The sequence below is a fragment of the Hylaeus volcanicus genome, chromosome 2 (assembly GCF_026283585.1).
Source record: "Hylaeus volcanicus isolate JK05 chromosome 2, UHH_iyHylVolc1.0_haploid, whole genome shotgun sequence".
Taxonomy (NCBI): Eukaryota; Metazoa; Arthropoda; class Insecta; order Hymenoptera; family Colletidae; genus Hylaeus; species Hylaeus volcanicus.
Genome location: NC_071977.1, coordinates 109,878 through 135,346, shown reverse-complemented (window position 1 = coordinate 135,346; position 25,469 = coordinate 109,878). Strand labels below are relative to the sequence as shown.

General features: G+C 47.1%; 1 protein-coding gene across 11 annotated transcripts in view; it reads left to right on the top strand.

Moving 5' to 3' along the window:
• The window catches only part of LOC128872573 (prolyl 4-hydroxylase subunit alpha-1-like), a 175,621-nt gene that overhangs the window by 128,522 nt on the left and 21,630 nt on the right, over positions 1 to 25,469 (top strand). For 10 of the 11 annotated variants that reach the window (XM_054115411.1, XM_054115421.1, XM_054115419.1 and 7 more), the window contains one exon: positions 18,137 to 18,340. In XM_054115411.1, coding sequence (XP_053971386.1) covers positions 18,137 to 18,340 — 204 coding nt within the window. Of the gene's footprint in view, positions 1 to 630; positions 778 to 18,136; positions 18,341 to 25,469 lie in introns of those variants that run through there. The other variant, XM_054115412.1, reaches the window with a different exon arrangement.

Genomic DNA, 25,469 nt, shown 5'->3' with positions numbered 1-25,469 from the left:
CGGCTCGAGTGTCGGGTGTCTCTCGACGACAGACTCGTTGGAGCGACAGGTGCTGTCGAGGTAGTCTCGAGCACGTAGTTTCTCACGATCGGTCCGTATCACGGAGTAATCCAGCATACGTCTCATAGAGGCGTAACACGTTTCGTCGTTCGGCTCTCGAAATTTTTCTCTCGGTGTCAAGCCGTAGCGAGGCAGCGAACACTATGGGACTCGGATACAAATACGCGGTTTGTCGCGGACATTCCGTTCACGTGCGTCGAATCACTGGATTTCCCGGTGCGAAGCTAGTCGACGATATTCTCCCGCGAGTAACCCTCCTATCCCGACCCTTCTTTCTTCCGTCTCTGTCTCTTTCTTCGCTCAGCCCTCGCCATTTTTCCCTTTACGCCTCGGCCTCGCACGGAGAGCTGCCTGTAGACGAGCTGCCCGGAGAATTCGTCGCACGTCGTGCTGCAGACAGGCTGCAGCCTTTTCAGAAACGCATTTGCACATGACGCGAGGCAACGGTAGAGGGAGGAGCCGTGAGAGGGAGAGGCTGGCGACAAGGGAACGAGACAGGTGGTTGATAAAGAAACCGGGCTGAAGCGGAGGGTAGACGGAGGAAAGACATAGGGGTTGGAGAGGACAGATCAACGCTGTCTGTCATCGAACAGACGTCACAGGAACGAGAATGGAGCTTTTCTTACGCATCACTGGCGAACGGAGCTCTTTTACGAGAAACTGCCAGACAACGATCCATTTTCATCTGTGCTCGACGCGACCATCGCGTCGAAGACAGTAAGTAAGCCAGATTATAAAATAAAATTATGTTTGAAAAGTTCTTTCGAATCCCGCGAGGCTGCAACAACGACGTTATAGTCGTCGCGGTCGCGGTCGCGGTCGCGGTCGCTGTGGACGCTTGATAATAATTCGTATCAAGCTTTTCCCGCGTTTCCACGCCGACGGTCGCTTTTATCATCCCGAAAGCGCTTTCCCGTCCAGCGACAGGTAGAAGAAAGCTCGGGGGTGAAGGGACATGAGGTTGGCGGAGAAAACGGAAGCTGCGCGTAAACCGCGGCTTTTCTGGTTACGATGGCCGTTCGCGAAAACAACGACGCGTCTTGGAGCGTTTCAACGTCTCCGTCCTCTTTTCGCGGCCGCGGTTCCGCTCTTCTCTTTTCCGCTTCAACCCTTCCGCCCGCGGTTTTGCTTCTTTGCCTCCGTCGCGCAGCTTTGTAGTACCCCTGTCTACCCCCGGGATTTGTTTTTGACGTTGCTAATTTTTCCTTCCATTATTTCTTTTTCGTTTCGTTGTTGTTCGTTTTTAGTCTCGCCGTCCTTTTCGCTCGCGACGACGCCGACGCTCGCATCCGAGAGGAGGCCCGGGCCAGAGAAAAGAGGAAAATGTGAGAAACAATTTTCTACGAACGGCAGACGCGATCGAGAGTTTGGGAAATTTAGGCGGCTCGCGATCTAAGCTGCTGTATTTTTCAAAAATTAGCTTTCTTTGGACGGCCAGACAATCGGAAACGAGAAATAAGGCACGATCCTCGGATCCACAGTCGACCGGTACGATTCGTGTTCTCTTTATTCTTGTATGATGGGTGCGGTACTACACAATGTTTGACGATAAAAAAAGATTCCAGAACGTTGCACAATACGCAATGCTAATGGCGCAACGTGCCGATGCGATGCGATGCGATGCGATGCGATGCGACGCACCGTTCGTTTGTAGATTTTACGAGGTTCCTTTGCGCAGAGGTGAATGTTTTCGACGTTTCCGCATGCGAGGGAAATATTCAATTTGATTTTCGCGTAACAACGTTTTATTAATTTTTGTTTTGGAAAATACATTTAATGCGTTCCCAAACCACTTTAAGCTTTAATGCTCCCCGAGTTTGTTGATTCGGAATTTCCACTGTTTACGTTGGTAACGGTCGAGTCCGCGGCTATCGCAAACAACAGACAGCTAAAAGCGTGAAATTTTTAAACTCCAACCACCCTGCTCGTTTCGATGACGAAACCCTGTGGGCTCTAGACTTTACAGTACGCAATTGCGAACGATATCGCAACAACGCGTAACAACGTTCCTTGGTAAAGACTATATCTTTGCGGATATCCGAGGGGATGGTCGCCACGGGGAACGGACCTCGACTGGAAATACTTTAATAAGAACTTGAGAGGGCGGAGAAGCAGAAAAGGGAAGAAGGGTGAGTCGAGTTCGTCGAGTTGTTACGGCTGCGCGGGAGACGAAACTGTACCAGGCGGAAGATTATTTTGGGTATTCTGTCGTGGCTTTATAAGCCGGCGCGCGGGGGTAAGTGAACGGAGGCTGATATTAAAGGTTCCTATTCCTAGGATCTTCCTCGTGGAACATTAACCCTAGAAATACCTAGAGCCGTCTGCGTGTGTCGGAATGCTCTTATCCCCGCTTATTAAATTTTCCAAGTTTTATATACTCTGCCAGGCTTTATCGTTCTCGCGATACCATGGATTTCTCTCGTCTTGGATAAAAGATTCCCATCGACACCGTCGGAGCTACCTTTGTCGCGACGCGCGATCCACGAGGAAAGATAGATAATAAGATCAAGCAACCTTTCCTAGCGGACGTTCGAAAACTATGCGATCAAAGGACGAGACTTGCAACGAATTTCGACGCGACAACGTCCGCGTTTACTGGACCCGAACCAACCTTGTTTCCGCACGCAGCCAGTCGACGGACTCGATCCCAATGCCAATCGGTCAAAGCAACCGGCAGGAATCGGACGCGTAAATGCAAAGCAGTGTTGTCCAAGTTGCTGGCGCGTTTCAACGGAAAAATGACGAGAAGAAGAATTGGAGAGACGAAGGAAACGAGGAATGAAAAAGCGTCTTAGAGCCCGGGACCGATGAATAATACATTTCTGGGTCGTTCCAGCGATACATTATGCCGAGTTCTCATCTTTCGTGGAAGGCATTGGACCGCTGCGCTTCGAAGGTCTCTGAAAATCATATCGGAGATTTAGCTGTGGCACGGATCGTGCCGAGACCAAAAGTGAAATCTCGAACAATGAATAACCGTTCATCCTTAACGTTGCGTTGGTCCTTACCATTTCCACGTTACTCGTGGCTTCCTCTTTGAACACGTTGATCGCCACGTCACTCGTATTACGTGGACCGAAATATAATCAAAATTTCATCAACATTTATTATATGTATTAAAGAAATCTTAAATACTAATCAAAATAATTGCCAGTTAACCCATAGCTACCGCTGGTTTTTGCTCGATACACACCATTCGGTTTCATCCGTTCCCGAACGTACCAGCTGTTGAACGATTTTCCAGCCAAATTATGTACATCGAATAAATGTTCTCTTGAAAGGCAACGAAACTGCGATGCATCAAGTATTTTCAAGCGTACAAAGCTTGGATTTTCAGGAAGCATAGCGCGCTATTCACGCGAGAAACTCGTCACGTTTGCCGACGTATTAATTCAAGCTGATCGATATCGAGCGTTAAACACATTTGACCGGTCATCGATTGAAAAGGGTCGACGGAGTACGCTGGCGAGTGTCGATTTCCGGAGGCCAGCTATCGATCCCCCAGCCGATCCGATTAGCGTCGTCGTACAAACGTGCAAAACAGTTTCTCGGCTAATTAATTTGATTATCGACGGACAGCAGCGCGCGCCATGGGAGAAATTACTTTTCGACGTTGGGCGAAATCGAGAGAGCAACGAATCGAGGGCGAAATACATCGACTCGTCCGAGATCACCGGGGACGTTCAACGGAGCCGGTAGAAAGAAAATAAAAAGTAAAGCTTCACCGAAATCCGCTCAGCCGATTAGACGCATTTGCGTAAACACACGTACGTTGGTTCTCCTTTCGCAAAATTACGCAACAAGGGCTCGTTTTACAGAGGTTGGAACAAATTGGCTGATCCCTCGACACTACCAAGAGGTAAAAGGATCAAACCTAGCCTTTATCACCCTCTCCGTTCGATGCAGCGATTTCGATTACGATTTAACGATTTCGCGTCATCTTCTCTCGTCGTGGCTCGATTTCATTCATCTTAATCCCCGAGTCGCGTTCAACTTATTAAGCGACGCGACGCGCGACGTTCGCGAGCGTGTCACGTGCGCAGTTCCGCGCCACTAAGCGGGCTTATATCTCGTGCTCGATTTATAGACACCGCGGAGGTAATAAATTCGTAAACAACGCAAAGTAACCTTGACGGGAGTAGTACCAAGGGTACTTTCCTTGGCTTGCGAGGCGAATTTTCGAGATGGATAAACGACATATCAATTCGTCTAACGAACAACAAATGGACTTATCGCGGTATACCTTCGTATTTATTAGTACTTTTTATATCGAATATCGATTGTTCGATGCTTGTCGTGTTTGTCGTTCATATTCCATATCTGACAATATTCGGTGTTTGCATCTCGTTATTCATTCCATACGTTCGTTATTTATTTTTCATTAAGTCGGATTATAAAAGTATACCGAACGAATCGTAACTTTTACTTTGTTTATAGAGATGATTTTACGTATGTATAGACACAGTCCCTTTCGTCACGCAGTGTCGAGCTTTCGTTTTCCCGAACATTTCTTTGTTGTTGAAAGAACGACTTTGCATCAGGTATTCGGAGAAAATTGTTTCGACGTTCGATGTCTGGTTTGGATGTTTCGCATATGTAGCCGTGTTATCGTAGACGAAACAGCTAGTAGCACAACGGTCGTTCGGCCGGCCGTTCGAACGATAATTCCGAACCGAAGGTAATTTACGGTGAACGCAAAACTTGACCGCGTAAATCGCAGCAAATCATAGGGAGCAACGACTCGCTACGAAAATCACCGTTAACCACCCTTCGACCCGGCCACCATAACTTTAATTCTTCCTGAAAACCTGACCATCGGCACCGATACAGCTCGGCGCGATGGCGACGGCGCGTGGCCGCGAGGTGTTCGCGTAATTTAATTCATCTGCAAACACTCGGTAAACTGGCGTGCGCTCTGTAAACGACTACGCGGATTCCGCTCGGAAAACTCTCGAGCATTTCTCTCGGAACGACAAAATTTCGTTCGATGCGAGCGCGTTTCGAATGCTTGTCGAGACAAAAAAATACCATGAAAAAGAAAGAAAGTAAACCGGCACCCCGGCACCCCGGCACCGTGCAGATCACAGCGCAAGTTTCATCGAAAAGCAACGGGCCCGGGCTCGGATACGAACAAAGAGGATTAGAACGCGAGCGAGATGGCTGGGAAAAAGGTAGCGCGGAACGGGAAACACGTGGACATTTTTGGGCGATTTATTCCGAGTCGAAAAGGTCACGTATCGCCGGTCGATCATGGTCGAAAAACGACGCACCGCGGCCGTCACGAATCGCGAAATTAGCATTTCCCTCGGGCCGTTACCGATTTTCACGCTTGCCCGCCACCGCCACCAACACCCTCTCGTCGCGACACCAGGCCGACGGTTTTGCAATTTCAGCATGGAGAACTCCGATGCGGTAATCCGCAATGGCAGCTCGTGCGATATCGCAATTATGACGCTTCTGAATAAATTAGTCCGGCGTTATGCGCGGCCCGCGTTTAACTCGATAGGCGGTCTGTCACGTGTCCGGCAATAGGAAACCGGTCGCGTTATTCGCGTCCCACCGGACATCATGATCGAAATCGTTCCTTTTTCCTTTTTCTCCCAACTGTTTGTTCGCGATTGCTCCGATTTTTATGCCAACTGTTTTATCACCAAGAATTTAAAACGTCAATCTCTCTCGTAGCTTAACCTGACGAAAATTTCAATGCAAAGTTGCCGCGTGCTCGATTTCGCAACTACTACGTTGGACAAGGTAATACTTGAAAAACTAATTGCAACTGTAAATGTATCGATTACTACTTTATTTTTCATTAAAAAAATAATCCAATCAAATAATACAATAATTTCAACAAGAATTTTATTATAGAAAATATATCGTTATTAATGCTTTCCGTATTTCACTTTTGTTTCGACTAGTACACTTGAGAAAGAACTGCTTCAACTTTTTTTTAATTCGCACCCGAGATAGCGCTCCTTCGAGCTCGATCAATCTCCGTTAACGTACGATCGTCTTTACAAATATAATGTCCCGTCGGTGCATCATAGTTACGATGCTTTTAACAAAATTATGCTCGCGTCCTAACACGCGCGTGGTGCACTTAACTCGATGTATCGGCTTGTCAGCCGCTGCACGCTCGCATCTAGCGTTCACGCGTTTCAAAACTGTAACCGTCGGCGTCGTTTCCAACAATTGGTTCAATTATAATATTACGAGTAAAATATTGAAATCGTTTGCAATCTCCGTCTCTTTCTGATACACGTTAGCGCGGATTCGACGTCGCAAGGATCGACGTTATCATCGAGACGGTATCCATACCGTGGTCGCTGGAAAAATACGCTCGAGCCACGATAGGGGTTTACGGAATCTCGTCCCAGCGCGCGTTACAATGGCCGCGAAAGAATCGATCCCGAGGATCCCGTTCCGTTTCGAAATCCCGTTATCGCGTTATCCGGGATCCGATCGATCCGCGCTTTAAAAAGTTCCTGGCGCACGGAGGAGTGTTGGTCAGCCGTTTTATCCCTCTTGATAAACGCATGCCACAGGGGCATCTTGAGGGTGAACGGTGTGCAGTGCATAATGCAGCCCGCATCATACCGAACAGAGCAGCGCAGAGACAAATTGAACGACGCGAAGCGACGCGACGCGACGCGACGCGAGCGAGACGGAGGGAGAAACGAGAAGAGTGGTGTAACGGCGCGCCACGTCGCGAACGAAGGAAATAATAAAGCAACGGCAGCGTTACGGAAGGAGAATGGATTACAAACAACCGGTGCACGCGTAAGCAATTCGAGGGATGCGTCGAAAAGTGGTTTTAAATTGATATTTCTCGCTGCGATGTTTCTCTTAAGGGGTTACATGTTAGACGAGGTTTCAGAAAAAACATTTCAACCAAACGTTATAATCAGTAATCCAAAATACCAGAGCCTTCGTTACCTTTAATTTGAATCATTAATTATTTACCAACCGAAAATATTTGCTTTCATGGATTTCATATAAAGCTATCGAGCTACTTTTTTCTTATGAATATTTTTTTATGAAAAATTTCAAAAAAATCGGTCAGAACGTTTCGAGCACGCGACGGTTTAAGTAATACAATTGTTGATTCCTTAATCGAAATTTGTCTGCCGATAATAAGAGTTTTGCCAATCCGTGTTTCCAGTGAGGCGAGCAGCTAGCGTCGCGCACGCTCGTGTCCGCGGTCACGTTCAATTTACTCCCAAAGTTCGCTCGGTGGAACGCCTCGATTGCGAAAGGGCCGGAAGCTAATTTGCGGTCACGCGTAATTAGTGTCGTTATGAGGGAGGGAAAAATGGATGAAAGAGCTTCACCGTTGGCCGCGCCGCGTTAAAAGGCGGGCCTGGCCTTCCGAAATTCGCTTCCCTGTAATTTTCCTTTGCTCGCGAACTAAGGAGGCCATCAAGTTCGCGTCACTCGTTCCCAAAGTTTGTTCGGAACTGTTTAGTGGCTTTACTGATTTTCTCTGCTTCCACTTGCTTTGTCCAAGTTAACGGACCGAATCATTGTACCGGTACTAACGAGCTCGTTCGGATCGGCTTCGCCTTTCATCGAAAAACAACGTCGCGGTAGTATTTTTTTAAACACGATCTTGTATCCATAGATCGAAGCGTAAAACAAGGACCTCTCGCTCTATTCGCTTCTAGTTCTTGCAGCGTTCAGATTTTCGGGAAAGGCTCGAGTCTCGTATGGGATACTCGAATCGCTACACTTGTTTTTCACGTGTCGTAATGCGAACGTTTCGTTCGTTATTCCACGCGATATGCCGACAACTTTATTCCAGGTTGGAGCGAAGATACAGGTGTTCGAAAGGCTGGCCCGACGCGACGATAATAGAAAAGTCCACGAATGTCACCGATAGGGGAACTGCTGTCAGATCGTGCAAAAAGATGGCTTTGAAACCGGGTGCTCGCTTCAAAATGGTAATTTCACGGTTTCACGAGCATTTTGCCCGCGGCCAATTTAATTCAGGACGGATGATCCACCCTTTTCCCAGGCTCTCTCTCTCTCACTCACTCACTCACCCCGCCCGCCCGCCCGCCCGTATGTTTTTCTCCAGTTTTCTTCGTTCATCGTTCTCCGTGTCATCCAATTCCGCTAGTTCGAACTCGTTAACCTCGACTTTTCCAACTTTTTTTACCGTCTCTCACACCTTTCGCCCCCCACAATTCAGTCCATCGTCTTCTCTTTCTGCCGCGTGCTTCTAGATTTCAACACGCGGCCACCGCGAACTTTGGGAAAATAATCGTGGACATTCCGATAAACGTTGAAAAACTTAATCGTCGCGTTTGTCTTCCGCGACGATTCTCTAGCGGAACACCTCCCTTGGAGCAATTTACACGCAACGCCGTTCCTCGCTGTTGCTCGTGAAAGTCGTTATCAAAGTTTGTCAGACAAAGTTGGGGCACCCTGCGTAAAAGAGATTTTGAAACAGAATAGAAAACAACTCTCGGACATCTTAGGTAAGAACAAAGAATCAAAAGTACAGAAGCAAAAAAAATCTCGACAAACTGCCCTCGCAAGTTAAGATTTCATGGGAAAGTTTCGCGACACCGGAGCTTCTCGGCTTCTTCCCACTCTTCCACTTTATTCGTTCATCGAACTTGTTACGCGGCAAAGAGATTCGGTTCGCGAACGCTTAGCTCTCGGTGAATTCAAATTTTGCTAGCAAAAAAAAACGTACAATCATGCGATGAAAGTTCAATTATTGCGCATAAAATGAGGCGTTAACGAACGTCGCCGTCGGCGTCGCGTGCAACTTCCGTTTGACAAGAGGATATTAACGACGGGAAAAGCGTTAATTTTCTCTCTCTCTCTCTCTCTCGTTCATCGTGTTTCTTTTCTTGCCTTCGCTTCGGTGCGAATCCACTCGATACTTGGAGCACCCCTATTATTCCGTTTTCGTCGCGCGAGCAACCACTCTCGGCTAATTAAATCGATTCCCCGACCCAATCTAACTTAATGGCTCGTTATAACAGACCAAATAGCTCCACGAGATGACACCGTTACATTCCTTTAGTTCTTAAAATAAGAATTACGATCAGAATATACTCTCGCTACCAACATATCAACGGTAAAGAATTGACCGTAAGTGATCCCGGCGTTTCTCGTGCAAAGATAAGGAGGATCCCGATAAATTATCGGCCACTGATAGAGTCGATATCGAACTTGAGCCTCAACAACTTTTCTTAACAACTCATCTGAACGTAACGAAACAACTCCAACCCACCGTCGTTGCAGAAAAGAAGAGTTCGAAACCCTCTAAGACTCTACTCTATATTCCTCGGTTTATGTAAGCCCATAAAAACGTGATCGCTGAGCGACGCAAGCAATCTCTGCCAGCCAATTTATACCGATCGAAAATTCACTAGCGCGCAAATCTTGGAGGACGCGAGACGTCCTCGAAAACAATCCGACGACTCCCAATTAGATCGATCTTCCGCCGATAGATACTCGAAACGAAACGGTGGCCGGGACCAGAAATTATAAGTTAAACATTCCAAGAGCAAACAAATTCGATGACAAATCGGTCGGTAAACTTTACAGAATTTTACGAAACAACATTTTGCCTTGTTCCCAATCGTAAATCAAACGATTCTTTTTCATTTTTAATCCCGACGAATTTGTCTACGTATAAAGTTTTATCGAATGCACAAAGGGGGCATGCGGTAAGTGTTTGAAACGGTTCCAATAGATATCGCGATACAGTACAAACTTTGTCGTATATTTTCAAACATTTGGAATAGAAGTTTGCGATGAAATTTTCAATGCGCCGAAAAATGTACAGCGCGCAAACAATTCGCGATGAATTGTTCCACGTGTCGAAGCATTCGCGACGAGTATTTCAGCATCCGACAAAATTCCCGTCAAATTTTTCAACGCAACGAAAAATTTCCGATAGACTTTGTATCACGTCTATGCGTTCGACTATGCTTTCCAGCGTGTAACAAATTCGCAACGACAATTTCATCATACGGGCTGCTTTGGCAATCTTACCATGAAAAATAGCAATTAATAATTTCAAAAATGATGTGAATTTTCCACCTAAATTCTCATGGATATATATATAACTTTGATCATTAATTTTGAGAATTTTCACAAATTTGAGAAAAAACAAATTTAATTCTGTAATAAGAAATCCTATTCGTTTTTCGATACTCTCAAAATTAATTATTAAAGTTAGGCTTTTTTTTCAGCCTCTAAAGTGATATTACCCCTTAAGCTGTCCAAACGAGTATCAACAGACCATTACCTCTACCAAAGCAGTTCTCTTAACAACATCGCCTACACGTATTTGTTCCATCCGATCGCGTTGAATTTCATTTATTGGATGAAAACTCTCCTCGAATCTCGCATCATTCCGTTTAAACTCATCGTTCTCCCCGTTTATCGCGGGCTATTCTCTTCCACTCGTTTCGTTTCTCCAATTTTTTGATCGCGACTCGTTTTTCTCGCCCCGCGCGCACCACTTCACCCAATGTTTTTCTCTCTCTACCGTTTCAGTTTCACGAGCTTCCGTTCGATTTCTTTCCTCGCCGCTCGAGCGCCCTTTCCCGCGCTTTTTCTGCTCGTTTTTTCCCGACTTTTTTTCCGCCTGGCCCCGATTTCCAGCCAGCTCGCGTCGCGCGCGTGATTTACTAGTTGCGTGCACGAGAAAACGAAAAAACGAAAAAAGAAAAAAGAAAAAAGAAAAAAAAAGAAAAATGGAAAGCGGAAATAATGATTTAACCGCGGAACCAGTGGGTGTCGATCCCGGCGCGAAACTGTTCGCGGTTGTTTTTTCGTTACAGAGCTTGCGCGCGACGCTGTCTCTTTTTTCGCCTTTTTCTCCAGCCTTTGCCTCCTATTATTTTGCGTTACGTCCGTTTTCGTTCGCCATGCGATGGGAAAAAAAGCTCGACGTGGCGTGCGCGTGATACGATGCAGACCAACTCTTTTTGTATTCATTTTTGTTTCTCTTCCCTTTTCGTTGGTTTCGTTACGTACCGTTTTCCTAACGGGTAGCTCGATATTTTTTTGTCCGTCCGACGAGGTCGCGTGCGGTCGCCGAGCATCGATGCTTCCATTAAGAACGCGCACGAGCTTTCGAATACGCACCGGTGAAACGGGTTTGTGGCGTCGCGTTCGAAAATCGGAAGCGGAAGTGATCGAGAACTCGACTTCGCGTCGTCGAGAACGGTAGCAAACGTTGTTCGAGGCATTCGATTCACCAAACGCAACTCTGGTAGAACGTGTTAATCGAACTGTTGACATTCAAACAATGCTTGCCAGAACGAACAAGCTAGGTTTTCAGTTTACAAGGCATCATTGGATTCGTTAGAGAGGAAAGTTTGCGCGCAAGTTCCTCGACGTTTTGATACGTTCCAAGAGTTGTCTCGAAAGTTGCGGTGCTCGTGGTCATTGGCGAGTGTTCCCGTAAACAGCTCCCGACCGTAGCCGCATATCAGCCAGTAATTAAACTTAAACTTTTTGGAAAGTGATACCGTGTACACCTGTGTGCGTCCTAGTGATCGTGCGGGTGTACACGTATAATGGATACCGGACGCGTATCCTCGAGTATTTCGTGCGGGGCTCCGGACCTGCCATGGACTTTTAATTTCAACGTACAAAGTTGAACATCGATGCGCGGCTCCGTTTCCTACGAAATTTACTCGAAGAATTGGCTGACAGCCGAGATTTGCCAAGGCGCGCGAGTGGCCCACTGCTTCCCATCGACTTTCACAAAGACTCGGTCTTTGCGTTTTCCACGTATTTTCCCGTAAATAATCGAGCCCCTTATTCGGTTGTAGGGTCCGTCGCGATACACTCGAACAACTTGCAACGTAATATTCCATTGGAACTTACTTACGGTTGGTTCCGCAAAGACTCGAGAAATGTTGCAGCAAATATTCGTCCCCACCTCGATTTCAGCCACGGAATCAAATAGTGTACGTGGTTTTTCAATCGACGAAGAAAAAAAGAGGAGAACGTTCGTGAAATGTCTGCGGGACAGTCGTAATAAAAATGATGGAAGAAAAGCAGGCCGATTTTCGTTCGGTAAGCCGCGCTCCCCTAAGCATCGCAGCTTCGTTGCTCGATCCATACTTTTTCGAGGGAAAGGGCTCGGTCGGCGGAAGAGAAGAAAGGAAAAGCCAGGGGGAAAATGGGCCTGGAACGAGTAGCTCTCAAACAGAGCCGACATTTACCCGATCCCCATTGGTCGTCGTATCGGTTTCGTTCCCTGAAACAATCGTTGAAAACTTTCGACGACAATACGAATCGTAGATACAGCCACGCAACAAACGAACAATCACGGCGGCTTGTTTCCGCGGCATTCTCTCTACTCCCCGTTCGTCGTATTTCTTTTTTTTCTCTTCCACGTGGTTTCTTTTGAAAGAAAAAGAAACCGCGAATTAAATCGCGCACGTTTCCCCCGGATATACGAGAATGGTATGCACGAAAAATTGAGCAGCAAAGATCGAGAGGTATCCCGTTCGGCGCGGTTCTCGATCGTGCTTTTAACGATATTTGCGGTTTGCTCGAAGAATCGCGGTTTCTTGTCCCCTTGTCTAGCGCACGCGCGCGCGGCAAAGTAATTAAATCCGAGCGATCGAATCGCAACGAAAGGTAAAATACCGTGGAAAGTGAAAACCTAAGCCGTCCGGTCTGTTTTTCGATTCTTCTTGTATGGTTTCGTGTGGCCAAGTACCATCGTCGTGCTCTATATACGAGTACCTCGGCAAAGTAACGTAATATATCAGCAAACAAAGGCTGTCGTGAAAATATCACGGTTGCCGAGCCTCTATTATTTGGGAAATTATTAATGCCGCTCGCGGCTGGTTGTTATTACCGGAACAATTACTCGCAACGCGGCTTATTTAATGTAATAAGCTACGATACTCTCGCGAAAATTGCGCAGCTTGATAATTGTAACGCGTAGACGGGCCAATTCAGGATATCGGATTCGGAACGCTGTTGAACGCGGACGCGCGAGTACACCGCGCCGAGCAATTAGCAGTTTTCGCGTTGCTCGAGAATTGTTAATTACAAGAGAAACACGAAAGTTGATCCACGGTTCGAACGAAATGCCGACGTAATTTCAACGAAACTTGGTAACAAACTGAAAATCGAGCCGCGATACCTTTGCTTCGGCGCGCGGCAGCTCGTGGAAAAGTTTATATTAAAAATTGAGTTGGACGTAAAGAAAAAGAAAAAAGAACAACGAGGAAAGAATAGGGTCGCCTTCGAGTTGACACAATTTTCTAACGGTCGGTCATCCCTCGAATAAGGGTGATTTAGAATCGAGTGGAATCGATGGCTGAACTCGAACGCGGACGGTCTGGCTCGCCAACGGGGCCGTAAATCGCGAGCCGGTATGGGATTGCGAGCCTCGGAATCAGCGAATAAATTTCCGCGGGTTCGCCGTTTTATTTATTCATTTGTTTGCTTATTTATTTAGTTGCACGGGGCCAGCAGTCGTAACCGAACGCGGAACCACGAGAAACCGCGACCGCGCGCAGGTGTGGATACGCAACCGTACTGCAATCTAAAATTCATTTTCGGGATGAATCCGGAATGAACGCGCGTCCGCGATACAGCCCGCGGGAGTGTGTATCTCAACCGGAAGTAGCTCCCAGCCGCGCACGAAGGGAGCTCGTAGAATTCGAAGCCCGACGATCCCGAATCCCTTTTTTTTTACCCGTGAATATGCATTCGCGATGTTTAACGTTAGTAGTTTTTTTTTCGACTGTCTCGACGCTCTGTATTTTACTATTTTCCTGTCGCGACGTCACACAGTGCGTGCAACCTTAAACCAGCTGCGCTTGCTCCTAGCTGCTCCCAGACAACCATTTATTTCCCTCTGGATTTACATTCTTCCCAATTCTACCCCAGTTGCTTCTGTTTCTACAGCTTCCTTTCGCCTTTCATTTCGGAACCCACACTTTCGATGTTCGCTCCCTCGTAAATATTGAAATCGCGTATAAAGTTCGCCGGACTCTGGCCGATTTTCTTTTCGTTCTTTTGCGTTTCCATCGTTTTTCGCCAGTCGAGAGTCTTCATTTTCTACGGTTTCGAAACTCCATCAACCATTGCCTTTTCTTCGATATTTCTAACACGCGCGAAAGACAGAGCAGCGAGGATAACCTATCGGATAGCCCCGAGCCGTTAACTCATTTTCAACCGACCGTAATCGAGCAGATTGGAACTGAATTTTCTCAAGATCGTCGTGTCGTGATGCGATTCAGAAATCGACCCCTGTCCATCGGAAATTCGAAATTAGAAAAAGAACGAAAGGAACGCGAGACGTAGACCGAAAGAAGCTGAGGCGAGCTTCCCGGTTTTAAATCAATCGTGGCTTTATCGTGAATTTAAGCGAGCTCGAATCTGGACGCAACCTTAACGCGCGGCGCTTTCGCTGCTCCTTTCGCTTTTTCTCAAAGTTTCTTTTCCGCGGCTGCTCTTCTCCTTCTTTACACCTTAATTCCCGCTCGTGGTCGCGCCGCTTTATCCCGAACCGTCTATTCTCCCGGGGTGGCGGTTAATTAACGCCGTCCTTTCACCGAGATTTCCGGGACGCGACGCCGCGTCGGCGTCGGCGTCGTCTTCCTCTTTTCTTCCTTCCCCTAGCCTCTCGCCGTTTCGTTTGCGGCCTTTTAAATCTTCGGGGGGTGAGTCCGAGCAATTTATAAGAATTAATTTAATATGCAGTGGCGTGCATCAACGGTGATTCCCCGCGAAAAATCCTTGCTTCGAGCGGGCTTCGAGCTTTTAATTGCTACCCGCCGGCTATTTCGGGACCCGGACTACGGTCGAACAGAGTTCAACGACTCGACGCTCGTTTAAGTTCCCGGAATTACGTTGAACCGCGAAATTCGATATTCTTTTTCCCATTTAGCGAGTGGATCCACTTGAAAATACTGAACAGCACGTTCGATTCGGTACTCGTGGCTGCGATGGATCATTTATCCGGGACAACTGAAATTCTTTCTTTCTTTCTTTTATCGTGTAAGAGTAGGTATCTATATCGATATCGATTATTGTACCCATTGGTCCAGTCACGAGACACCAGTACTTCGGGATCGCCACTCTTGCATCAATTATTTCTTACTAATTAATTGAAAACAATTTCTTCGATACAAATACAGGGTACGAATATTTATGGGACTGAGTGTAGCTGCAGGCCCCGAGGGAGCTTCGAAAGTTGGACAGAGAAGCTAAAATCATGAGTCCAAGTCGTTGTGCGTGATCCCGTCGCGTCGGAATACTCGAGCTTTTCCCGCAGGAGTCGCTCGCGGTTGAGAGACACTGGTCGAAAGGATTGGCCTTTCGGTAACATCGTTTCGACAACAGTTGAAAACGTTATTAGCGTTGGTTTGGAGCGAAGCGCGGATCCTCTGTACGGCCCGCGGCCGCAGGATCGGTCGGACACGGGAGATAAGTGGAACGAGTGTTGGTCAAAGTGCGGTCAGCCGCGGTGAATTACGTAGAAATGATTAGATTTATGTTCGGCCGACCGACACCGGAACCGGCGCAGTCCGCTGCCCGCACATCCTCTCCGAATCCTTCTGAAACTGTATTTTCGCGAGCAAGTGCCGCGAACCCTTTGTCCCGTGGAAACGCTTTGCCTTGCCGCGGTTCGTCTCGTCTCGTCCCGTCCCGTCCCGTCCCGTCCCGTCATTCCCCCGAGGACGAGAGTGTTCGCTCGTTTTTCCCGGATGAAAAAGCTTAAAGAAGGGCCATTGAAACCGAAGAAGAGCCGTTTCCGAAAGTTCGTAAAACGTTAACGGTCTGTCTTCCTCCCGTTCGGTCACCGCTGCGCTTCCTCTGCGACCTCTCGACCCCTCTTTCCCTTCAGCCGAACCGATACAGAAATCGTGATTTTTTATATCCCGTTTCCTCCTTCTCTGCTTGTCACGCGGTGACATACCACGCGAAGGTGATACGTCGCATCGGTATAATCGAACAACGACTTCTCGAAGATTGCACGAGATCGCGGGGGATTACCGAAAGGGGTTTGTAGCGTCAAATAAAATATTCGCAACGACTTTGTGTTACAAGCGTACGTGTAAATAATATTATAGATTTCTTTTCTTCGACACTTGACTTTCACAATTCATTTAGTTAGTTGTTTCGGTGTAAAGCATTGTCATCGATAGATGGCTGACGTGCCAACGAACGCGTTAAATGATTAAAATTTTTGGCGATAAGACCGTTAAGAAATCCCCCTTGCGTTCGAGAGTTAAAAATGCGAGCGAAGGAATGGGTTTTATACTTTTTTTGGCATTTCGAGCGATCCGTTTCTCGAGAGCGGTCTGGAATCGAGGAAAGTTTGGAAAATATCGAGCCGCCTGTTTTTTCCTTGGCCGGATTGGCCCTGGCCCGCTGTCTCGATCAACATTTATAATTTGTTTCCCCGAACTCTTTTTAGTGGGCTCAGAGGCTCTCGTGGTTTCGCGAGGTGCTTTGGCGTGCTCGAGCGACCGCTTTTGAACTTTCGAGTGCCCGTGAAACGGGAACAAAGAAGGCGAAAGGGTATACGGGCTGGCTGGGGAACGCGGGAGGGATGCAGGTTTCAAGTGGAAAGACGGGGCTGGAAGTTCGCGATCGAGCAGCGTGACGGAATAAATCGTCGATCGGGCAGGTGTAAGTCGCGCGGCTCCCCTAACTTTAATCCTCTGGCTTCGGAAAACTTGGAGTCCTGAGACGGAGCACACGAACCCTCTGGGTAGCTCGCCGACGCCGACGCCGACGGTTCGTGCACGCGAAAACAGACTTTTCTCGATCGCGAGAGAGATTCGTATTTTTTCGTTCGTTTGCCAACCGCTCCCAAGAGAAAAATTAATAAAATATGTTTAACCAGCGATAACGCGACTAAAAGCAGAAGACAATCGTATTTTCATGTCAGCTACATAATACGATAGGAAAAAACATGCATTTATAAGTCAGGTTGCAATTTAAAGAAATATTCAGATGGCCTGGTTTAGGTGTGACATCCTGTATGTATAGAGGAGAACTCGGCAACGTTTATTCGAAACTTTGATTGAGCAATATTCTCTTCTGTCTCGTACAGCATAGACGTCATCGTTATCGTGAATTTTTCGTTGAAAAAGAAGAAGAGAAAAGTTTGCGGAAACCGTTCTATCCGCGACAAACACGGTTCGCCTGGAATTATGAATACGAATGGCGATATAAATTTCAATCGCGAGGCAAGTTTGTCATAGGTCGCGCGTTTGTCCCATTTGTATCGCGTGAAAAGTGGAAGCTCCGAGGTATGCCGTCGACGTCGACGTTTGCATGTTCGGTTGAATTAGACGGGTACCGCTTAATCGACAAACAGCAGCCGAGACTCGACGCGAGGAACGAGACTTACTGATCGGCAAGTTTAGTGGAACCCGCGTCCGAAAAGAGACGGACGGAGAGACGACAGCGGCTCTTGTTCGCAACTTTGAATGCTAATGCAATCACGAAAGTTTCATCAAACTTGTTCGCCCGAATACAACGTCGCGAGACTGAATAGGACAGTGTAGAAAGAAAAAAAAGTGACGAACGAAACATCGACAAGTCCCCGATGAATCACGATAATCGACTCGGATCGGATCGGATCGGATCGGATCGGATCGGATCGAGTCGCGATTAAGTTTCGCGCGACTTTTCCCTCGCTCTGTATCGCTTCGAACGAGATCTGTCGATAAATCTATCGAGCGCGTCGAGGGTGAAAGCGTTACGAGTCGATATTTTATTCCCTAACGGACGAGGCCGCGTTAAGCACGAAACTACGATGCTACGAATCAATCGAGGAACATTTTTTTTCCACCGGTTGATTAATCGATATAGCCATCTATCTTCATTTGATCCTCGTTAGTGTCGCTTTTCCATGAAAAAGGTGAATCGGCGAGGGTGAGAAAAATAAATACAACGAAAAAGGAGGAAAGCGATGGAAAGGATAGTCGATCGCGCCGACGACTATTAATCGGTGAAACGAATTGCTGGCTCGAGTGTACGAAGCGTGCGTTTTCAACGCGATGTAGATTCAACGTTCAACGTTCAACGTTAAAATCTTCTTTTTTTCTCTGGTTTGCAGAACTTGGACGAGGATGAAGGCCAGAAGGATGCTGACGATCGTAGTCGCGATTTTAATATCGGCGAGCACGATCACCAACAGCGCCGCGGAGCTCTACACCGCGTTGGCGGATATGGAGGAATTGTTGGAAACGGAGGCGGTTCTCATAGACACGCTCAACGGTTACATCAAGGCTCAGGAACAGCGTCTGGCTACTCTCCGAAAGTGAGTGTTGCAATTACCTTTCCGTTTCCGTAGCGACGTTTACGAGCCTTTTTCGCCAAAGTTAACAACAACTTGAAAATCTCTCGAAATGACAATACTTGCAACGGAATGGATATCTTGATTTCGTTGAAAGCTTATTCGTGGACTTGAACATGGTTTAAATAAAAGTGAAAGCGGTGAAAAATCCAGCGTTGGCTAGTAAATTAAATAACGTCGAAACGAAGGAAAATCGAGAGACGGTTTCGCGCGAGAGGACGCAAGATCCTCTGACCGCTGTGAAAATATTTTCTCGACGAGACGCGAGAAGCGAGACGCGAGGCGCGAGGTTTGCTCACCGTGTACAGTCGTCTCTGTATTTTCTTGGCGTTTCTACGTTTTCAATAAATTTCGACGAGTTCTGGGGTGTCCTCGAACCGAGGAGAGTCGTCCTCGTGGTTTCTCGTTCACTGCGCGTCGCGGATATGAGAGATCCCGAATCCTTTGAGTGGTTGTCTTTGACACGCTGATATCCCTGCGGCTCATGCGGCTCGTGCGGCGCTCTGTTTACGTTTGAACGAGGCCCGGGAAATAATTAACGCCGCGCTGGTGTCCCCGTCGACGTGGAGCGCGCTCTTGCGAAACCGCGAGCCGAGCGAGAAAGAAAATTAATTCGGTCAATGCGGAAACCCCGGATGGATTTTCGTATTTACGGCTTTACGGATTTTTCCTCCTCTCGCCGCGCTCTAAAAAGTTAATGGAACACCGGCCGGGCCCCGGGATTCGACGGTTTTAATCCCTCGCGAACGAGGGCAAATTGAAACGCGGGAATGTTGCTCGACTCTTTCCACGCGACATTTTTCCATGGTTGCCAAAGAGTCGTTGACATTTTCCAAGCGTTTCCAGCTTACGCGGTTGCTTTGCAAACACCTCCCGAGAAACAAACTCTCTACTATTCGATACTTTCATCTATTCGATTACGCAGAATTATGGACGATGCGACGATCCTTGGAAACCAAACGAAATTTTTGGCCAACCTAATAATCCGTTAAAATTTCATACAGAACGTAGAAAAGTTGCGCGTTAACAGTCAGCGTTTTATTATAGACGCGTCGCTCGAAACAACCATCTTAAGCGTGACGTTTACGAACAGATATTACTCGACTGATTTTTATTTTCATTTCCATCGTTTATACGGAAAACGTTCGGCATGGAGCGTGACGAGATCTAGTGCCCTTCAAAGAGGGTAGGTACGGAGGACCTTTCAGAAACATTCTGCACATTTCCGCACGATCCATGCGCTGAATAAAAGGATCGAAAAAGTATGCGACCATTCATTCAACAAAAATCGTGGAATCCTTAAAGAAATATCCGCGCGATTCTGTGTCCGATGAATCCGTTTTTCACCGGAGCATAGTTTACCTAAACTTTCGTTTCGATGCTTTTAGAGAAGGCGACGCACGCGTTTGACCTATTTCAATCGTTATGTCCGCTTTAAAAATGTTTTCGAACGAGTAATTCGCTTCGCCAAATGAAAAATCTCTTTCCACGAACCGCACCTTTTCTGTCCAAACGTCCACGATTTATCAAATAAATTGACGCGTTGTATTTTCGCCGCGTGCGAATATCGGATAACGGCTTCTAATTTCACCTTAATCAAATCTAATCGAATAGTATCTCGAGAACAGAATATCGACAAAGTCGTAGGTTAATTGAACAGGTCTTGCATAGAACGCGATCGATACAATGACGGCACTTTTGATTCAGGAAAATGATGATTTCGATCGATGAATACGTCACTTTCTACCCTGGAAAATAAAACAGACGGCAGAGGTTTTCGTTTGAAGGAAATAGAGGCGAATAGTGGGCACGTGACTTGTGTAGAATGGATGGCACGTGACTCGACTGCGATTAGAGACTCCGTATAACTGTCGAACGCACGTGTAAGAACATGCGATCGTAAAAAGTCTGGGATTTTTATCCCGAGAGGTTGACATTCAACGTATATTTTCTTCTTCTTCGCGAGTAATAAAAAATTCTCAAGACAGACCGAGGCCTAACGCCTTCCAAGATAGAATTAGTTATTTTCATGGTTCCTCTCGATGGTTTACTCGAATTCTGTTTGTTACACATCGTAGTCGGATACTCTGAAAGATGCGAGTGGTTCGTTCGTTCGAGCCATCGGTATCTCGGACAAAGATCTCCGATTATTTCCTTCCTCGAGAAAGAAGGAGGAAGAAAGAGATGCTATCGTTCTCATCCCTTTCTGGGAAAGTAATTACACCGTTAGCGGATTAAAAATAAACGGGACAGCCTCGAGCCACGGAAATATTACACCTGCGGAAAGAGAACGAGAATCGTCGTCGCGGTGGTTTCCTCGGGAAATTCGAGATAGGAAGCGGAGCAGCGCGCTGGCCCAGGCCACGTTCTTAACGTTTTTTCTCTACCCCCCCATCCTCTTATTTCCCCGTTGCCCTCGAAATGGCCAAGGCATCGGAATATCGGGCCGGGCAACGTGCCAAATCACACCCCGGGGAAGATGGAGAAAAAAAAGGGGACCGAGAAGAAGAAAGCCGGCTGAGAATAAGGGCTCGCCGCGCCGCGCCACGCCGCGCCACGCCGCGCCGCGTCGTTCAGCCTCGATCGTCGGAAGGAAATCTTTTTTATTCCTGGTTCTGCTAGTCCTACTAGCACTTTTCCGCGACCCTTCGAAAAATCGACGGGAACGCGACGCGTTACGAATACGAAATTGCATTTATGCGGTACGATTCGATCGAAAGATTTTAACCGTATGCGCTATGCGCCATCTCGTTGCAAAACGTGCCAACAGGAATCGCATTACATTAGACTCGATTACAAAATCTTATAGGTATCTTGAAGCATTGACGTGACAACATTTTTTCGACTCACGATGTTCCCATCATACGGGACATCCTAGTGACAAGGGTTACTTTTCTAATCTGCAAATACATCGAAACGAAAATGATTTTTTGAAATAATAACCCTAAGGGTAGCGTGGTGGTTGTTCGAGCGAAGCAATTTCGTAGGTTTTCGGTGAAACAGAAGAATGGTCACGGAATCGTTGAAGAAGATCGCGCGCAGAATGAAAGTAGCCTTGTGCGAAAAGTGTGTTCGTGCCACGAACTAGCTTCTAGGCCACGTAGAACAGATTCCTCCGAAACTTGCTACCAACGACGGATTCCCGTTTAATATCCAGGAAACCGTTCGAGTTCCGATCGGAATTTCCTGTCCGAAAGTTTCACGCGTGACTTCGCGAAACGATCGGAACCGTCCAACTGCCGTTAATACCGACTACCGCTGTTGGAAACTTATCTTTTGATCGTCGAACGCTGCGAAATTTTCTTCGAGACAAACAGTATCCGCCAAGGAACGCGTGACTCGATATTCCAGCGGTAATAGATCCTCGTTCGATCGAATCGAACTTGCTAGATCCTTTTCGGAATAGATTTCGAGCCACGAGAAGAATCAAGGGAGATGTAAGAGGTCCTTTCGCGAAAGTGTCCTTTCCAATAGTAATTTTCTCGAACGCTCAAACGAATCTTGAATCTCCAATGAGCCAGCCTTATCGAAAGATATTAGAATTAGTATTTAGACGATCGTACGTGAAATTCTAGGATCGCTAGTCGCTTCGTTGTGCGGAGGTTAACGCGAAACTGGTCGTTTTGGAGGAAACATTCGAAACCAATTCGTCGAATCTCCGTTTCAACGTTATCCTTATCAAAGGCAGACTCAAGTTTCCGAATGGTTGGCTTCTCCACCAGCAAGGTGGAAACAATTAAACGCGACGAGATTGAAACGTAAACTTGACACGGAACGTCTTTTGGTCGTTTAAGCCACAAACATGGAAGCAAACGTCGAACAACGTTAGAAATCGATGCAATGTTTTTAATCGTGTGCGTTGGAATGCACCGTGTAGACAGCATGTACATTAACGGTATTCGATATTTTCGCCCCCCACCAAAAACTAGCCCAAACCTTCTCGGACAGTAGATTTCGGGCCTGGTGCTTTAATGTTTTACCACGGAAAAAACAGTTGAAAATGATCTATTCACCGAGATCGGTGGAAAAAAAACAACATTTTTTTCAACTATTTCAGTTTTTGACCGTTGGGGGAGAGTGGGAGTTAAAGATCAAGATGACCATCATCGTAATCGCCAAGTCAAGAGCTACCTATGATGAAAAATCAGCCCATTTTCTTAATCTGAACCGTAATTTCTAACAGAATGCTAGTAAAATTTTCGAAATTTCATAGCTGCAACGATCGGAGTCGGTCTGTCGGAAGAACAAAAGAAACAACGTTTCGTCTGTAATTCCATCGCGTTATCTACTACGGGTGAGCTGTTCATCGAATTAAAGCAAAGTACAGAGAGAGAATTTAATTTAATTCGATTCACCGATGATCGAATCGAAACGCAATGAAATCGAGCGTATTTATTCTCCGGGTCGTTGATTCGACAAATTTCGAAAGGCCGTTTTCGAAATATTTCGGCTGCGCGCGGCGCGTTTTAATTGAATTGTTGGCCGTTCGTTAAAATTGCGGTGGAATAGTTGTGCAGAATCCGTTACAGACTATCCGACGGTGCAACTTCAATTCAATTTCGATATGGACGGTAATTTACGAGAGGTGAAAACGGGGGAAACTCGAAAAACGAACTTAACGCTGGATCGGCACTTTGAGTAATTAAAAGTACACGGACGAAACGCGAAGAGTGACAAGTGACACGCGCGTAACGTTTCCTTTGAACGAACCAGGTTCGACTCGAAATTTCCTCGGTGATTCCAGCCACGATACGGTTGCGTTAGAAATATGGGCCGTTCGTGGAGTTGGAGTGGCGCGTTCGATCGAGAGAAATTGCCGAGCGGGATCGCGCGAGGCTGGTTATCAGAGACTCGGCGCGAAATGCCGCGCTGCACGATCAAACGAAATCGGCATCGCAGTTATGCATTCTGGGAATTTCAGTCGACCCTCCCCGGAGACCGCGAGGACCGCTCGGCCGTGCTTAATTGGAAATTTCAACGGCAGGAAAAATTTGACGAACGCGCCTCTTGGTCGTCCTCGATGCGCGAACGAATATATCGTGAGATCGATCGCGAATTATTCTCGACGCGATACCAAAGTCAATTCTCCTCCCCTGCCGACAGCCCACTGAAATTTTCCGGAGCTTGTAGCGCCCTTTACACGCGTTCGATTAAACTCGTCGCCGCGACGCGCCGCGCCGTTCGGATCTATGTATGTAGTTGGGAACGCGTGTCGAACTCCGCCCCCTCGTTCAACTGCGCGAACAAAGGCCGAACAAAGTTGTTGCTGTGTACCACGTGGCCTGCAACACGATCCTATATTCCATTTTTCTTTCTCCTCTTGCTTTTTTCTATTTTCATTTTCACCCGCGCTTCGTTGGGTTTCGGTGACCGAGAACCGCCGAAATGACACGCGAAATTGGTCCACGGTTGTAAACGCTTTATTGGCCGAATGTTTTTCAGTAGAAAATTTCTCCGTGTTCCATTTTTAATCGCCCAAGCAATTTCGACAAATTATTCTTGTACAATTTCCGACTCTTGAAATTACGGATATCAACCTTTCGTTATAAAATAAATACCATCCGCAATGGATAGAAACAAAGTAAAACGCGCGCATCGGGATGTACCGGAGGAGGAACGTTTAAACATTTTTTAAACGATTTGTAATTACGAAACTTTTCGAACGAGTTGTTTCGTTTTTAGCGCGTTAACGGGTTAACGACGACGGGGTGTGCACACACACACACACGCGCGCGCGCACGCACGCGCGCAGAGAGAGAGAGAGAGAGAGAGAGAGAGAGAGAGAGAGAGAGAGGGTGCGCATTCGCGTTCGTCCTTTCTCTTCTTCTTCCATTTTCAATGTCTAATGGGCGAACGTGTGGAACGAGGCCTCGATTGCATCGTAACTTTGGCTTTTCTACGATCCCGCTCAAACGTATCGATGAACAATTCGGCGATCTCGAAACGGTAAATGGGGGTGGTCCTGGCAATTTAGAACTCGAAAATGACGACACTCTAGCGTGCATTTTAAGCTTGCTCGAAGCGATGCGAAAATTCATTCCGACTTGTTCCCTAGTAATCGTGAAACAAAGGACAGTCGTATCCAGTTTACGAATGTTCCAGTGAACGTAGGTAGCTGGAGCGGGTAGCGGGCTTCTTATTCGAAGCAAAATATAGGCCGGTCGTTCGACTCGGAAGCGTTCGCTGTTAATCGAAATCACTCAAGCACCGGTAAACACCCGGGATCCCGGTTTCCGCGTCACAGCGAATTACCATAATCCAGCGGTATCGCGACGTCCCTGTTCGGTCCGTTAACGTAACTCGTCGCGGGCATAATTTTATCGGTGGGTCGCGTTCCGGGAGTAACAACGCGCTGACACGCAGCTAGACAATATCGCCGGAGCAAGTAGAATCCGTAGACGCAAGCTGTGTCGACGGAGTTACGGTCAACGGTACACACAAATGTAACCGTGCATCGAAGATGCGCATTAGCCACGTTCGTGTGCGGGCTGGCCGCATCTCTACGTGTTCCGCGTTCGCGACAATGCCCCGGGATGTATATCAGCCTGCGGCTGTCATCGCCGTATCTGCCCAGGCCGATATCAACCACGGTATTAACTCCGAAATGCAGCTTGCCTGATACAATTATCGTCCGTCAGCCAACGAACGGCCCTTAATTAGCTGTCGATTAATCTTTAAACTTCCCTCTCCTAGTCGAGGGTAAACTCGCCACTGGCGGTGACTTACTCCCGGTACGGATCCCTTTTCTCTTCGTTTTTTCGTTTTGATATTTCTCCTTAGCGCAGCAATGTCGCGACTAGACGTTATCAAATTTTCTCCAGCCAAACTATCGAAGCTGCTGACAAAAATTTCAATTACCGGCGAAATTGCCACCTCGTGCCCTTTCGTAGCCCGCGACTTGCCTCTGTATCGCGATAACAGCGGTGCAATTAGAACGAAAATGGCTCGACTCTACGCGAGGCTCGGTTTTGAAAGAGGAAATCGTTAACCGCTCGGTGGAAGTTGGCGTTCAAGAAACGCGCAGCTTTCGAAATTACGGGGCAAACCAAAAAGCGTAAACCCTTCGCGGCCATGAAATTCGAGACGCTCTATC